General features: G+C 41.7%; 2 protein-coding genes across 2 annotated transcripts; both read left to right on the top strand.

Annotated features, from left to right (window-relative positions):
* The first annotated feature begins 2,499 nt into the window (after window positions 1-2,499).
* LOC121844627 (coiled-coil domain-containing glutamate-rich protein 1-like) lies at window positions 2,500-4,607 on the top strand. Its single transcript, XM_042314912.1, has 2 exons — window positions 2,500-3,174; window positions 4,546-4,607. The coding sequence occupies exons 1-2, from the start codon at window positions 2,757-2,759 to the stop codon at window positions 4,548-4,550; spliced, it is 423 nt and encodes a 140-aa protein (XP_042170846.1). The 5' UTR covers window positions 2,500-2,756; the 3' UTR covers window positions 4,551-4,607.
* Window positions 4,608-10,484: 5,877 nt separating this feature from the next.
* LOC121838777 (gastrula zinc finger protein xFG20-1-like) lies at window positions 10,485-17,434 on the top strand. Its single transcript, XM_042314913.1, has 2 exons — window positions 10,485-10,951; window positions 16,915-17,434. Exons 1-2 carry the CDS (start codon window positions 10,594-10,596, stop codon window positions 17,136-17,138), a joined length of 582 nt encoding a protein of 193 aa, XP_042170847.1. The 5' UTR covers window positions 10,485-10,593; the 3' UTR covers window positions 17,139-17,434.

Genomic DNA, 17,434 nt, shown 5'->3' with positions numbered 1-17,434 from the left:
AAAGAAAGAGAGAAGGAGAGAATTAGAGAAAGCACACTTAGATTCACACAGGACACCGAATAGGACAGTAGAAGTACTCCAGATATAACAAACTGACCCTAGCCCCCCGACACATAAACTACTGCAGCATAAATACTGGAGGCTGAGACAGGAGGGGTCAGGAGACACTGTCGACCCATCTGAGGACTAACCCCGGACAGGGCCAAACAGGAAGGATATAACCCCACCCACTTTGCCAAAGCACAGCCCCCACACCACTAGAGGGATAACTTCAACCACCAACTTACCATCCTGAGACAAGGCCGAGTATAGCCCACAAAGATCTCCGCCATGGCACAACCCAAGGGGGGGCGCCAACCCAGACAGGATGACCACATCAGTGAATCAACCCACTCAGGTGACGCACCCCTTCCAGGGACGGCATGAGAGAGCCCCAGTAAGCCAGTGACTCAGCCCCTGTAATAGGGTTAGAGGCAGAGAATCCCAAGTCCATGCTAGGTAAAGCTCCGCCTTATCTCAGTTCACTGGTCACGATGGCAACACCCACCCGTAACACGCGCTCCAGCAGGTGTATCTCACTGATCATCCCTAAAGCCAACACCTCATTTGGCCGCCTTTCGTTCCAGTTCTCTGCTGCCTGTGACTGGAACGAATTGCAAAAATCGCTGAAGTTGGAGACTTTTATCTCCCTCACCAACTTCAAACATCTGCTATCTGAGCAGCTAACCGATCGCTGCCGCTGTACATAGTCTATCGGTAAATAGCCCACCCATTTTTAGCTACCTCATCCCCATACTGTTTTTATTTATTTTATTTTCTGCTCTTTTACACACCAATATCTCTACCTGTACATGACCATCTGATCATTTATCACTCCAGTGTTAATCTGCAAAATTGTAATTATTCGCCTACCTCCTCATGCCTTTTGCACACAATGTATATAGACTCTCCTTTTTCTACTGTATTATTGACTTGTTAATTGTTTACTCCATGTGTAACTCTGTGTTGTCTGTTCACACTGCTATGCTTTATCTTGGCCAGGTCGCAGTTGCAAATGAGAACTTGTTCTCAACTAGCCTACCTGGTTAAATAAAGGTGAAATAAAAAAATAAAAGGAGGTGAAGCTTGAGTTAGATATCGACCTAGTGTGACCATCCTGGTCCCTCAAGTCAGTGAGTCAACACAGGAAGGAGCAATGAATGGATAGTTCATTTATTTCCAAAGCTGCAATGATGGGACACACACAGTATGGATGAATGATCAGTAGTGACGGGATATAAATACCACTCCCACAGCAATTCTACATTAATCTGCCCTGTAATATACGAACAAAACTATTGAAATGTCTATCAAAGTCATTGTGATCGTATAGTGGATTTAACAATTCCTACTAATTCCTAATTTACTATAATAAAAATAAATACATTATTTCCATGTGTCTCATATTCACTACATCAGAATATCGCGTCATCCATTTTAGTATCAAAATATATCAAATTGATATGGAAAATTACTCAATGTCCCCCTCAGGTGGCGAAGAAGTATAATACACCTAAACTAACAAAACCGGGCTGATAAACTGGCTGGTGTTCATGAGTTTGTAAAACATATACTTTATACTTTTGTCATAAATGACCTGCATTGATGAGACACACAGTGTGGATGAATGATCAGTAGTCGACAGGGTAAAAAATAGCACTCCAAAAGAAGATGCATTTTCCAGTTAGATACCAACTTGAAAGAGGGATCTTTACCATAAAATCCACATGGAAAACAGACATTTGGCAAATAACATAAAGAGAGGCTGACTTGACGCCAAACAAACAACAGTAATTACTAAAACATAAATTGCTAATGTATGATTTAAAACGTGGATTTTATGATGTAATGTCAATTTTATACATTTCTAACCCAGGACCACTCAATTTTCAAGTTCTCCATAAATCTGCTGTGGATTACCCAGAATCCCACACCTTTATCACACGAGCGGCGCAGCGGTCTAAGGCACTGCATCTCGCTGGAGGCGTCACTACAGATCCTGGTTCAAATCCAGGCTGTATCATAACAGGCCGTGATTGGGAGTCCCTTAGGGCAGCGCACAATTGGCCCAGCATCGTCTCTGGGTTAGGGTTTGGCAGGGGCAGGCCGTCAATGTAAATAAGAATTTGTTCTTAATTAACTGATTTGCCTAGTTAAATAAAGGATAAATATATTTAAGAAATACTGCATTGTGGGTAGTTTGGAAGAGTTCACAAAATAAGTTAATAAATATGTAATAACGCAAAAACATAACTGTTTGTTCTTATAGGTAACCATAAAGTGACGACAACTAGCTTACTAAGTCTTTAACCACACTGTATTGTTACACTGGTGAGTAAAAACTCATGCTTCGTACACTTTAACTTGTTGTCTGAAGATAAAATCTACATTTTACTCAACTGCGTTACCCACTCCAGTCAGCAGATGGCGGTCTGGGAATTTAAGGCGATGCTGTTGGTGTGACGTATAATCTAGTGGACGGAACGCTTCTTTCAACAGCAGCAACAGTTAGTCAGACACCTCGGTAGCTTGCTAGACAAAATAGCCGAAACAATACATTACTTTAGAGGCTTTAGTGTATATTAGCCACTGTGTTTTAAACCCACTTCTATCGTCTAGTTAGTTATCCGATTTAATTTCATATTTACGGTGTTGTTATTATTCAGCTAGCGGGCTGGTTAAGTTAGCATTAGCCTAGCTAGCTAACATCCCCGACCATGCGGTCACCAAGTTACTCTCCTTCTAATGAAGAGAAGGATATCACAGTAAATCAAGAAGTAGGGAGTGGGGCCGTTACTGTGAAAGAAGAGGAGGACGCGTTCAGAGTGAAAGACGAGGAAGATATCACAGTAAAACAAGAAGGGAGTGGGGCCGTTACTGTGAAAGAAGAGGAGGACGCGTTCAGAGTGAAAGAGGAGGATGATGTCACAGTAAAAGGAGAGGAAGATGCAGTTTATGGCGTGAAAGAGGAGGGGGAGGAGATTACTTTTACATCGAAAAAGGAGGAGGAGGAAGAAGAGGAGGAACCTGGATATCTGGGCCCGGTTTCCCAAACGCATCTTAAGGCATCCAATGGTTCTAACGATGAATTTAGCCATAAGATGGTTTTGAGAAACCGTTCCCTGATTAACACTAGTAAGTACTGTCTTAACAACAGAGGCACAAACTCTGCAGTTGAACTGATGTTTGGTGTTAAGGCGGAAATCTGCAATTGCTACATCCATATTGTGACTTTTAAATTATTTATTTACAGCCATTGATTCTTGAAGAATATAACACATGCCTCATGAGCTGAGTTCAACTGTTGTACCCCATCAGAACCCCAAATAAGCTTTTTTTACTATAATGTTTAGAAACAATGTAAATCAACACTGTATAGCAGTTAAGAACAAATTCTTATTTTCAATAACGGACTAGGAACAGTGGGTTAATTGACAGATTTGTACCATGTCAGCTCGGGGATATGAACTTGCAACCTTCCGGTTACTAGTCCAACGCTCTAACCACTAGGCTACCCTGCCGCCTCAACATGGTTAAAACTATAATGTAGGTCTGTCTGTAGTTACATTTCTCCAACCCCATAATCTTTTATTACCAAAATAGTGGTGGAATGACAGATTTGTTATTGTTTGAACTGCAGATTGCTGGGTTTTGTGTCTTTTTTAAACAGCAACTAAATGGCTGCCCAGAGACTTGGTTAACCGATGGGGGAAGGAGAAGTGTAACCACTCTCAAATTCATAGAGAACGATATTGAAGAAACCTTAACCCAACACCTAGCGACCTCGTCAAGAAGTTCAGACATCTTGGCGTAACAGTTATAAGGTGTTGATTTGACAGTCGCTGGACCCAGGTTTGAGTTCAGCTCAGGGCTACCCCCTGAATTCAATACACTATGAATACAAGGACTGGCCATCCACAAGGACATAATGATAATTTAACCAGTTTTCTAGGCTATATAGTATATTCTAGAATTCATCCATGATGTCATAATGATAGTTTAACCAGGTTTCTAGGATATATAGTATATTCTAGAATTCATCCATGATGTCATAATGATGACAAAAGTGGGGCAAAAAAGTATTTAGTCAGCCACCAATTGTGCAAGTTCGGCCACTTAAAAAGATGAGAGGCCTGTAATTTTCATCATAGGTACACTTCAACTATGACAGACAAAATGAGAAAAAAAAATCCAGAAAATCACATTGTAGGATTTTTTATGAATTTATTTGCAAATTATGGTGAAACGCCACTAGCGCGCACCACCGCTAACTAGCTAGCCATTTCACATCGGCTACACTCGCTCTCAACATCAGACGAAATGTTTATAAAAGTACAATAAAAGTTCGTAGAAACATGTCAAACGATGTTTAAAATCAATCCTCATGTTGTTCTTGTCATAAATATTCAATAATATTTCAACCACACAAAAGCTTCGCGCTGGGCTCATGGCTGAAAATGTCCGCTGTCCACTCATTGAAAGTGCTGTATCTCCCTCATTTTTCAGAGTAAAAGCCTGAAACAATGTCTAAAGAATGACCACATGTAGAAGAAGCCATAGAGATCGTGACCTGGGTCCTAAGTCTTTGTATGGTGGATAGGCTTTCAGTGGAAAAACAGCCTTTCATATCAGTTCTGTTATACTCAGACATTATTTTAACAGTTTTGGAAACTTTATATTTTCTATCCAAATCTACTAATTATATGCATATCCTAGCTTCCCGGCCTGAGTAGCAGGCAGTTTAATTATATGCATAAAATCTCAATAGCTTCCCTAGTGAACTGAAGCAGGCTGTTTAATTTAAATACGCTTTTCATCAAAATTCCGAATGCTGTCCCCTACCCTAGTGAAGTTCAAGCATTCTGTTTAATTAAATAATTAAGACACACAAATTACTCGACATCATATCATCTCTAACCGGAGGAGCCGCTCGCTCAACACACACACCTGACCGGAGGAGCTGCTCGTCAACACAACCTGACCGGAGGGAGCCGCACACAACCTGACCGGAGGGAGCCACAACCTCCGGAGGGAGCCGCTTTTACAACCTGACCGGAGGGAGCCGCTCGTCAACACAACCTGACCGGAGGGAGCCGCTCGTCAACACAACCTGACCGGAGGGAGCCGCTCGTCAACACAACCTGACCGGAGGGAGCCCCTCGTCAACATAACATTAAATTCAATTAAATATACCTTCCGGCAACCCGCCTCACTCAATGTGATACGGATCTGCTTTTTTTTTGGCCCTTATAGCTAGAACCTCCATCAGAAGCTATCCAGCTAATTAGCTACTAGCTATTTAGTCATTGTTAGCCACTGCTAGCAGCCTTTACCTTTTTAGCTCAAACACCAGACGCTTTTAGCCTGGATAATACCTGCCAGTCTGCACAGCGCAATATCAACCCTGAGCATATCGGACTGTTTTTCTCCACTACATCACTGTATTCCTGCCGTAAGCTCTGGACCATTACACCAGATAATCGCAGCTGGCTAGCTGCCACCGAGTGGCCCAGCCCCGAAGCTAGCCTTGATCCAGGCCCATCTCCCGGCCTGCTCGGTGGACCCTATGATCACTCGGCTACATAACTGATGCCTCCCAGACTCTTCACTAAGACGACTAGAAGCCACTACATCACCGGATTCCTGCCGTAAGCTCTAGACCTTTGCACCGGATTGGCTATAGTGGCCAACGCCCTTGTCCTGAAGCTAGCACCAGTTAGCCTCGAGCCAGGTGCATCTCCCAGCTAGCAAACAAAATTACTCCAGCTACAGTACCTCTTTTGCCAATTGGCCTGTACCCTTTGTCGACACGGAGCCCCGCCGGTCCATCACAACTGGTCTGCCGACGCAATTCCTTCTGATGTGCCCTCAACCTTGGCTACATAGCTGATGCCTGCGGGACTGTTCATTAATCACGGTACTCCATTTAGTTTATCTGTCTCGAACTCTGGCCCTGTGTGTAGTTAACTGACCCTCTCTGCCCATTCATCGCCATTTTACCTGTTGTTGTTCTCTTACCCATTGTTGTCTTAGCTAGCTCTCCCAATCAACACCTGTGATTGCTTTATGCCTCGCTTTATGTCTCTCATGTCAATATGCCTTGTATACTGTTGTTTAGGGTAGTTATCATTGTTTTGTTTTACTTTATCACCTTTTACAGTGGATTACCGCTGTTGTGGGCCTTTAATCATTTGTCTGACTTTGTTGTTCACACAGGAGAGAGACGGGACTACCGTGGATCCTCTGGGGAGCCTCAACAATTTCATGATGCTGACAAGGCAGAGAAGAGTCTCTCCAGATCAGAACCCCCCAAGAAACACCTGCAGAGATCCACAGGGAAGAGAACTCACTGCTGCTCTGACTGTGGGAAAAGATTCACCTCATCGGGCATTACAATTCATCAGCGAACACACACAGGGGAGAAATCTTATAGCTGTGCTCAATGTGGGAAGAGTTTTACTACATCTGGCTCTCTGACTTTACACCAGAGAACACACACAGGAGAGAAACCTTATAGCTGTACTCAATGTGGGAAGAGTTTTACTCAGCTCAGCAGCCTAATAACACACCAGAGAATACACACAGGAGAGAAACCTTATAGCTGTACTCAATGTGGGAAGAGTTTTACTAATCCATCCGGCCTGATATCACACCAGAGAACACACACAGGAGAGAAACCTTATAGCTGTACTCAATGTGGGAAGAGGTTTACTCAACAATGCAACCTGATATCACACCAGAGAACACACACAGGAGAGAAATCTTATAGCTGTGATGAATGTGGGAAGAGTTTTGCCCAATCTGGAGCGCTGACAGTGCACCAGAGAATACACACAGGAGAGAAACCTTAGCTGTGATCTGTGGTCAATGTGGGAAGAGTTTTGGTCAATCTGGAGATCTGAGAGTGCACCAGAGAACACACACAGGAGAGAAACCTTATAGCTGTGGTCAATGTGGGAAGAGTTTTGGTCAATCTGGAGATCTGAGAGTGCACCAAAGAACACACACAGGAGAGAGACCTTATAGCTGTGATCAATGTGGGAAGAGTTTTGCCCAATCTGGAGCGCTGACAGTGCACCAGAGAATACACACAGGAGAGAGACCTTATAGCTGTAGTCAATGTGGGAACAGTTTTGCTGCATCAAGAACTCTGACTCAACACCAGAGAATACACACAAGAGAGAAATCTTTTGTCTGTGAATAATGTGGGAAGATTTTTGGTCAATCTGGCCATCTGGTATCACACCAGAGAGCACACACAGGAGAGAAATCTTATAGCTGTGATCAGTGTGCCAAGAGATACTTTAATAAAAGATCTCTGATCAAACATCAGAAAATACATACATGAATTAGTTATTTCATGATATCAATGAAAAATGTCACAATGTAGAATGTTTTAACATTGTAGTAGGAGTATTTTAATGACGTCACAATGTAGAACCCTAAACATTTGTCCCCTGTTCTATTGATTTCAACATAATATGGATATTAGCCTCAGGGGAAAATCCAGGCTCTGAAATGGAAGAGTATTATTTAACAAAAAGTGATTAACAAAAAATTGTTTTGTTACACTTACCACGTTCGTGATCCACTTGAATCAAAATGCAACACTTCAAAATGTATCAAGCTGTTTTCTGCAAGTTGTCCTCTAACCAGGGATGTACACATTACTCCCAGATTCAGTGTGGTTTTTGAGCTGTTAGCTTTAACAGGACGTGCAACCCCATCTCTCTCCTCTCACAAATGATTTTAGCATGATATTAATGAGTTACAACAAATAAGTGTTGTTGTGTTCCTTTGTTTAGTGACTCCTAAATTTAAATGCATCACTCCAAAATGTAGCTGACTGTCTTCTGCAGGTTGTCCTCTAACCAGTGAGGTAAAAGATATCTCCCATTTCCATGTGTTTTTTTAGTTGTGTTAGTTTCAACAGCACGTACAACCTAATTTCCCCTCTAATCGATATCAGTGATTTATTGCTTCTTGTCAAAACAACACCGTTTTTGGTGCTTGTGCTGTTTATAAGGAGCTTGTTTTAAAAAATACAGTGATTTATTGCTTCTTGTCAAAACAACAGCGTTTTTGGTGCTTGTGCAGTTTATAAGGAGCTTGTTTTAAAAAATACAAGAAATATTGGCAGATGTTTGTCTATATTGTTGATGTTTGCCGTTTTCAATTTATCCCACTGCCCTGCAACACAGTTAAATTTTAGTCATATTATATAAAACATTTATCGATATGGAGCTTGTTCAGTTAAAAAAATAGACTTATGTCAAATATTTCAAACTGCATTATGTTCAGATCTACAGATGTTTGACAGTCTATGCAGTCAGCCACTGATTTTTGATGTTTAATGGTTTTCAAAATTAATCCAAAGAACAAACTGTTTCTGCATATTGGTTATTGATTTGGAGAGCTCAGTTTGTTATACTGTGTTTTGTCCATTTCGGGCCCCCTGTGAAATAAATCACATTTAGTCACCTAGGACAAAATGTCATTGAAATGAGACGTTGAAAAGTAACCTGGCTATGTAACCAGTTTCAACTATTTCAAATTTACATTTCATGTAACATTTAGTAATCATAATTATTTATGCAACCAACTGACAATTTTTGGGTATGAATGAGTGGGGAAAAGTACATTCTACACAAATGACCATAATAGCAAAGAACAAATGTGTGTGCCTGAGGGGAAATTAACTTTCATACAGCCAAAAGGGGTGGGAAATTACACCAATATCAGTGGTCAATTTGCACTAATGTAAATAAACATGGATGATGGAACATATTCCCTTTTGCTGATGTGATGAACCACTAAGGGGACATAAATATTTACCATCTAAACCATGTGTGTCCTCTCACCTCTCTGGCTGTAGAAGTGTTCTTCCTAACCAGTCCCTCAACAGCTCTCTGACTGAGCTCCACCCTCACTGGGTCTTCAGAGGAGAGGAAGGCTGAGGAGGGTTGGAAGGATGAATGGATCAGTCACTCAATAAAGTGTAGAGCTGCTGTCTGACAAAATCACAATTTTAGTAGTTCATTAAAATAAATAAGGCTTTATGACTGCTGAATACCAACTATCAATCACTTAGATTGTGTAATTTCAGGTAGCGATACATCCTTGGGACGTCCCTAGCCCATTGAAGTTTACATTTAAAATGGTTAAGTTATGGATTAAGGTTAGGGTTTAGGGTAGGGATGTCCCAAGAATCCCAGATAGCATTGACCATTGTGCATTTGTAACCGATGTGAAATGGCTAGCTAGTTAGCGGGGTGTGCGCTAATAGCGATGTTTCGTGGGAGGCAGTTGTATATGTGTGCAGATTCCCTGGTTCGAGCCCAGGTAGGGGCGAGGAGAGGGACGGAAGCTATACTGTTACACATTCTTCAGTCTCTTTTACGTAGCAGGTGAAAAAGAAACACAGACAAGACAAGTAGGCGCTCAGGTCATTATGGTCATTGTAGTTTAAAAAAATAGCATCTAATTATGTGTAACTGTATGTGGGGTTGTTAGAGAAGAATGTGATTGTCAGCCCTAACAATCCATTCTAGCATCTCATCAGGTTCTGAAAAAGTCTTCATTGATGACGTGTTCTTTCTATTCCAGGGCACAGCAGAGGAACTTCATCAATTCCACAACTTCATCAATACAAGCAGTGAACATCTGAAATTCACCCTCACCTATAATGCGCATGAAACAGGTTACCAGATGGTTGGACTATACTTTTCTCATCAATCATCTTAAATACCATACTTAATAAACTGGAAATCAACCAATCCTTACCTATGATGTTAACTACAACAGAAATAACTTAAAATGTATAACTTTAAATTAAACCAATCGTTTGCACTCATGACTTGAGTGATTAAAGTAAACCAACGTTTTGGAAATACATAATGCCATCTAACCAATCAAAGAATGTTAGCTACATGCAGTTATCTTAGACAGCCAGCTAACGTTTGCTATTTAGCCAACTAGCTATTAGCCTAAAACAGCATAACAAACCAGCACGGTTATGGTCGGTGAGACCAACTACCGGAGACCAGTTAGAACCCAACGAACAGTAAGCCAAGGTGGAAAAAGTTACAAAACTCCCGTAGTCTAATTCACAGAAAACATGCTGAAAAGTAGTGATGGGGAAACAAAGCTTCCTGAAGCATTGGCTCTTTCCAGATAATTGTAAAAACTCAAGGCTTTGAGCGACACAGAATTTAGAAAAGCCACATTTTGAAAGATGACCTCACACACCGTAACACCGTAGCCTTCAGGTCTGCTACTAAACCACTGGCCTTCATCGAGAGCATCAAGTCCATGCTGAATTGTGGGTAAACGGTGACTGGCTGACTGATTTATAAATAATAATGAGTAGTTATTTAAGATGCAAGGTGATTTGTAAATGAGTCAGCAGCCACCTGCACTGTCGGCTGCAATGTCGAACGAGCCCAATACCAAACCAATCAGGTGTTCGACGAAATTATTCTTCAGACGTCATTGATCACGTGCTGCTGATAAAGTGAGACTGCTTTGAATTATACCCCTTAGCGACTTCAGTACATGCCTCAGAGCTCCAGTCTCAAACTTAACCACGTTCCTGATGAAGAAGAGGAGGTCTGCTGGATGGAGAAGGAAGCTCTCGTGAAAGAGGAGGAGGCTGTTACAATACAAAAACAAGTAGAGGTTGAGGCGGTTACCGTGAAAGAAGAGAAAGACGTCACAGTTAAAGAAGTGGGAGACTCGTTCAGAGTTAATAAAGAGGGGGACGACGACGTTCCAGTGAACGAAGAGGAGGGGGAGGTGACTGTCACATCGGAAAATGAAGAAGAGGAGGAAACTGGATATCTCGGCCCGGTTTCCCAAGCGCATCTTAAGGCGTCCGATGGTTCTAACGATGAAGGGGCCCTGATTAACACTAGTAAGTGCTGTCTTAAAAACAGAAGCACAAACTCTGCAGTTGTTGAACTGATGTGTGGTGTTAAAGGGGACATTTGCAATTGCTACATCCATATTTTACATCCATATTTTGACTCTTAAATAATTTATTTATTTATAGGCATTGATTCTTGAAGAATATAACGAATGCCTTATGAGCTTAGTTCAACTGTTTACCCCATCAGAACCCCAAATAAGCTTTTTTTACTCCAATGTTTAGAAACAATGTAAACCAACACTGTATAGCCTCAACATGGTTAAAACTATAATGTTGATATCATGGATGGTCAGTCCTTGCATCCATAGGTCTGTCTATGAATTTGAGAGTAGTTACATTTCTCCAGCCCCATCCATCCTATTTCCAAAATAGTGGTGTAATTACAGCTTTGTTATTGGTTGAACTGCAGATTGGTTGATTGAATGTTGTGTTGCTTTTTTAAAGGGGCAACCTAGTTTTTAAACAAACAAAATGGCTGCCCAGTGACCTGAGCTGTGTTAGAATACTCATACTAACCGTACTATTTGTGATGTTAATTGAGTATATAGTATGCTTATTTGTCATAGTATGATGTAGTTAGTATGCCAAAAGTTCCCGGATGTCGTACTAAATTCGCCAAAATATGACATATACATGAACTGCTTTAAATAATTATGACAAATGTTGAGCAATGTAATCAAGTAATGACTTTTCAAATAAGTTACGTTACACGTTATGTTAGCTACACTATCCTTACAAAACGCATAGCATATCTTTACAGCAGTATGTATCGGTATGTTAACTAGCTACCTAACGTTAGTTGGCTACTTATACATCAAACTTGCCAGTATAGTAACTATATTCTAACTAACTACCCAATGTTTGTTGAATTGATTAGAGAGCAGAATAACTGATGGATTTAATAACAGTCAACACACGTTGAATATGGCCGGTGTCAGTGGTTTCTGGTGGGGTAATACGGTAGAAACATTTGAGGCATTTCTCCTCTCTACTCCTTCAGCTATTTTCACTGCCTCCAAGTAGAACACCTGCTGGATGGACCTGATCATCCTAGCTACTACGAACTCCTTCATCCGTACAGGGCACTCCGGGAACTCGGGAACGTGATTCCCATCACAATTACAACATGATTCATCTGACTATGACATTCATTCCTTCGACAAAAACTTGCCACATGTCCAACCTTTTTATTACAATTGTAACACTGCAGCGGCTTCTGTATATCAAACTGACCCAGGTTTTACATCAGATGGGAGAACCACTTCACCAAACCACAGTAAAACCTTCCGTCTATCATTAATTTTAATTTATCACGTGCGCTATAAACACCTGAAATGTTTAACCTAAACCACACAAAGCTTTCTCCTTTTGCGCTGTTGACACACAATCGGCATCATACCACTCATGGTCACTCCTTCAACCGATTCCACTTTACCCAATTCATCCTTCACCATCTTTGAGACTGTTAACAGGTCACCCACAAAAACATCCTTGCTGATGATTCCCACTCCAACCCTAAACTGCTGTTCATTACCAACTTTAACCCTTTTCACTCCACTCTTCTTCACCATCGTCCACTCAGTCTCACCAACTGTACTCATGCCAGGAGAATCCCTCAATGCTTCCTCCATTGCTCCTCCAGTCATCCCCTGGACTCCCTCACTCTGTGCTGTGAAAGATGTGAGTTTGTGTTCTCAAAGTAGCATCTATATTGTTCTCATTCCAGCACATCTGGTGTTTCACCAACTTGTTAACCCTTTCGTCTGCACTACTTGCTGTCATTTCCCTTCCCGATTGTCCTCGCTTGGATGTCTCCACCATGCTCCTACTCTGTCAGTAATTCCTCCCTGGTTTATTAATTGGTAGTCATGTCAAACAACAATATATTAAAGGTGCTGCACATTCTATTCCAAATCTAGAATTAGAATCATCTTTATTTTTCCATGATTTCAACAGTTCACCAGTCAACTAAGCCTATAATGTGGACACCAAGGATGTGGATACCAAGGAACATGAACCTCTCAACCTGCTCCACTACAACCCTTCATGAGAATGGGGGCGTGCTCAGTGTTTAGTTCCAGGGTCCTTCACTTAGTGATGCGCTTTGAAGGACTATGCTGTGTGGACGCTGAGCTGTAGTTGATGAACAGCATTCTCACAAAGGTGTTCCTTTTGTCCAGGTGGGACAGTCGTGCGTGTTATGAGTCGGTAGTCATTTAGGCAGGTTGCCTTAGTCCCTGTGCCCAAGAACACTATGGTGATCTGAAACATGTTGGTATTACAGACTCAGACAGGGGATGAAAATGTCAGTGAAGACCCTTGCCAGTTGGTCAGCGCATGCTTGGAGTACACGTCCTGGTAATCCGTCTGGCCCTGTGGCCTTGTGAATGTTAACCTGTTTAAAGGTCTTACTCACATCGGCTGCGGAGAGCGTGATCACAAAGTCGTCTGAAACAGCTGATGCTCTCATGCATGTTTCAGTGTTACTTACCTCGACGCGAGCATAGAAGTTGTTTAGCTCGTCTTGTAGGCTTGTGTCACTGGGCAGCTATCGGCTGTGCTTCCCTTTGTAGTTTGATGCAAGCCTGCCACATCCGACGAGGGTTGGAGCCGATGTTCAAGGGGTATAGCAATCTCCCCAGGGTAGCAGTAATACTTTGAGATTTGTCCACAAAGGGATACCCCTCCCATAGGTGGCTCATTATTGGGATTCATTGCTGATTCCTACCTGTAGCTCACTATGAAGTGTCTATTGATACAGGTAAAGGGCCCTGTTGGAGATTTCTGGTTGGTAGCTGAGTCGAGGGAACAAGCAGAGTTGGACACGGCCATGTTATTATCCCACACAGTCTCTGTGGTTCATATGAACCCCGTTCCTGGGAATTAGATTTGATTAGAAATCGTCCCAGTCTGTTACCACAGAAGGGGCCCATTTTGTCCCATTTCCAGCTAGGTTAAGCGGAGCTTTGTCATTTCCAGAGTCAGTTTATTTTGGTAGTTTATTTTGTCCATATGTAGCTTGTTTTTGGTCACAGAATGGCTGAATAAGTGCAACATGTTACCTGGAGCTAACTATGCAGAGCATAGCACATGTGGAATGACTTCAGCTTCCCTCCAGGCCTGAGGACACACGCTCTCCAGTAGGCTTAATAAAGATACGGAAAATAGGAGCGGCAATATCGTCCGCTATTATCCTCAGTAAGTTTCCATCTAGATTGTCAGACCCCCTGGTGGCTTGTCATTGTTGATAGACAACAATCATTTTTTCACCTCTTCCACACTGACTTTACGGAATTCTAAATTACAGTGCTTGTCTTTCATAATTTGGTCAGATATACTTGGAAGTGTATTGTCAACGTTTGTTGCTGGTATGACATGCCTACGTTTGCTAATCTTGCCAATGAAATAATCAAAAAATAAAAGTAGTGGGCTTTGATGATGAATGAGCCATCTGATTCAGTTAATTCTTTCCCATCATTGTATGTAAGGTTCTCAAAAGCTTTTTTACTATCATTCTTTGTCATTTATCTTTGTTTCATTGTCTTTTTCTTTTTATTCAGTTTGTCACATGATTTCTCAATTTGCAGGACGTTTGCCAATCGGTTGTACAGCCAGACTTATTTGCCATTCCTTTTGCCTCATCCTTCTCAACCATGCCATTTTTCAATTCCTCATCATTCCACTGGGATTTAACAGCTTTTACAGTCATTTTCTTAATGGGTTCATGCTTATTAGTAACTGGAATAAGCAATTTCGTAAGTGCAATTTATCTAACCATTTCTACTGATCTGGTGCCAGTTATGATTTTCACATTTTACTGGAACAGTTTAATTTTTAATCGTATCTCAAAATCATTGTCTGTGATTAATATACATTCTATATAAATAGAAATGAAAATTATATAAATCTAAATAATGTTTACTGCCATTGCCAACTATGTAAAAATAGCCTACATAAAGCCAACAAATAAAAACATCTAGAAAATATCCAGATAAAAATAAATCACATTGGCTGCGCATGGGCTGTCTACATAGACCTTTAAACAGTGTATCAACTATCACCTAGGTCTGTCCGAAATGTGATAGCAACATTGTATAAAATAGTTTGGGACAGACACAGCTGTAAGCTATTTGTGAAAGGGATAAGAAGTAATCAGGTATTGTATGACATTTCCACTGGATCAGAGCATTACATGTTTCCCTTTCATGTCGAGTGGTTATCAAGAGTGAGAGCTGGAAATATTTTACTCTAATCAAATAGGTGCATCGCTCTCTGCATCACTCTCTGCCCTCTGTTCGCTAAAACGCAATTTGGTTGCAGAAACTCCTCCATGCTAATGCGGAAACCGCTAGTTATAGTGTCGCGATACGAAACCTTCAGCCCCGCGCTCTCGTGGGTCTCCTCGTCATCTCTCAGAGTTTAAATCGGTCAGAGTTCTTTCAGAATTTAGTTAGTAGCGACTCCCCTCTACTGGCTGAGAGGTTGACTTGAAGTCATTGGTTTACTAAATTTAGAGATTCAAGTGTGGACTGGATGAGAGGACCCGCTGGTGATTCCCTGCCCCACTGGAATATCGAAGAGTCTGTGCCACACAACTAGGGCGAGGTACTGAGCTCAATCGAGAGGTTAAGTTTCAAAGACTTTCTCTGGATATAATTTGCATCAGTATACAAGCACCAAGGCCGCAGGCGACAGGGTCAATTCAGATAACCATAGGTATTAACAAGGGATCAACTAAAGGACTAGAGTGACTCTCAGTCCCGCTGAACTACTGCAGCGTCCGTGGCACGCAACAAGGCCGAGGTACTGAGCTCAACCGAGAGTTTCCTCAATATAATTTGCATCAGTATACACGCACCTGGTCAGTAGGCGACAGAACAGCTGTTCAATAGTTAAACGGTATATCGGAGAGTCGCTTCTCAGATCCAACAAGTTAGAATCTTTAAGTAATTTGAGTCAGGTGGCAATTACCCGAAGTCAAATGGTTGTCTAAATGAATTCAGAATTCAAGAAGTCAGCGCCAAAGTAATGGCAAATGTCTCTTTATATACCTTTTGATTCTCTGCACCCGATCCGCTGCTCCTCCCATTCCCCCAGAGCAGAGAGGGTGATGACATATCTTACAACAGGAAATACTTTTCTTACAGTGCGCATATGGGCCTCTGTTTATGACAGTGCCCTTACTCTATCAGCAATGAGTCTATCAGCTGTTCCCATTCAGAGGTGTCACTTGAGGCAGAGGGTGATTCCTCCTGACACCAACAGTTGGTTGGCTTGAGTCGTCCTCTGGTGGCTTTGCCCAATCCGGTATTTCAGTAGGCGAGGTCATCTCTGTCTCTACCCTTGGTGGGCAAGACAGGGGAAGAGGGCCAGGAGGTAGATCCCTTTTGGCGTTTCACTACAACTTCATCCATAACTAGTAGTTTCCTCATTACCAGATATACTACATCCATAACTAGTGGTTTCCTCATTACCAGATATACTACATCCATAACTAGTGGTTTCCTCATTAGCAGATATACTACATCCATAACTAGTGGTTTCCTCATTACCAGATATACTACATCCATAACTAGCCGTTTCCTCATTAGCAGGGAGGAGTTTCTGCAACCAAATTGTGTGTGCGCCGCCCTTGTGCTGCAACTTTATTAAACACAGAAAGGGGCCAAAATTGGAGACTAAAAGTCGTCTGGCACACTGCTTAGAGTTTCAGCAACTTTAATAACTTGTTTCTATCCTCCAATCATCGATGTTACTACTAATGTGAAAACAATACAAAATTGATGCTCACATGACTGTTTTAAGACATTTGTCAAATAATTTAACAGATGTCAATTGTTGTACAACTTCATGGGTACGCTCTGGGCATCACCTTTTAACTCAAATAAACAGTGGATTTCTGCTGTTTTGAGCCTTTTACCATCTGTCTGACTTTGTTGTTCACACAGGAGAACAACATCATGATGCTGACAAGGCAGAGAAGAGTCTCTCCAGATCAGAACACCTCAATGAACACCTGCAGAGACCCACAGGGAAGAAATCTCAACACTGCTGTGAATGTGGGAAGAGTTACTCAAGATCAGATTCACTTAAACTACATAAAGAATACACCAGCGAGTACACACAGGAGAGAAACCTCACCACTGTTTTGACTGTGGGAAGAGTTACTTAAAATCAGATTCACTTAAACTACACCTGAGAATACACACTGGAGAGAATCTTCACTTCTGCTCTGACTGTGGGAAGAGATTCACCTCTTCAGTAGACCTTAAAATACATCAGAGAATTCACACTGGAGAGAAACCTTTTGGCTGTGATCAATGTGGGAAGAGTTTTACTAAGCCAAGCAACTTGAAATCACACCAGCGAATACACACTGGAGAGAAACCTTATGGCTGTGATCAATGTGGGAAGAGTTTTACTCAGTCAAGCGGCCTGATATCACACCAGATAACACACGCAGGAGAG

The sequence above is a fragment of the Oncorhynchus tshawytscha genome, unplaced genomic scaffold (genome assembly GCF_018296145.1).
Source record: "Oncorhynchus tshawytscha isolate Ot180627B unplaced genomic scaffold, Otsh_v2.0 Un_contig_501_pilon_pilon, whole genome shotgun sequence".
In the NCBI taxonomy this organism is placed as follows: domain Eukaryota; kingdom Metazoa; phylum Chordata; class Actinopteri; order Salmoniformes; family Salmonidae; genus Oncorhynchus; species Oncorhynchus tshawytscha.
The sequence above is the reverse complement of the archived record's forward strand: the minus strand, read 5'-3'. Positions and strand labels throughout refer to the sequence as shown.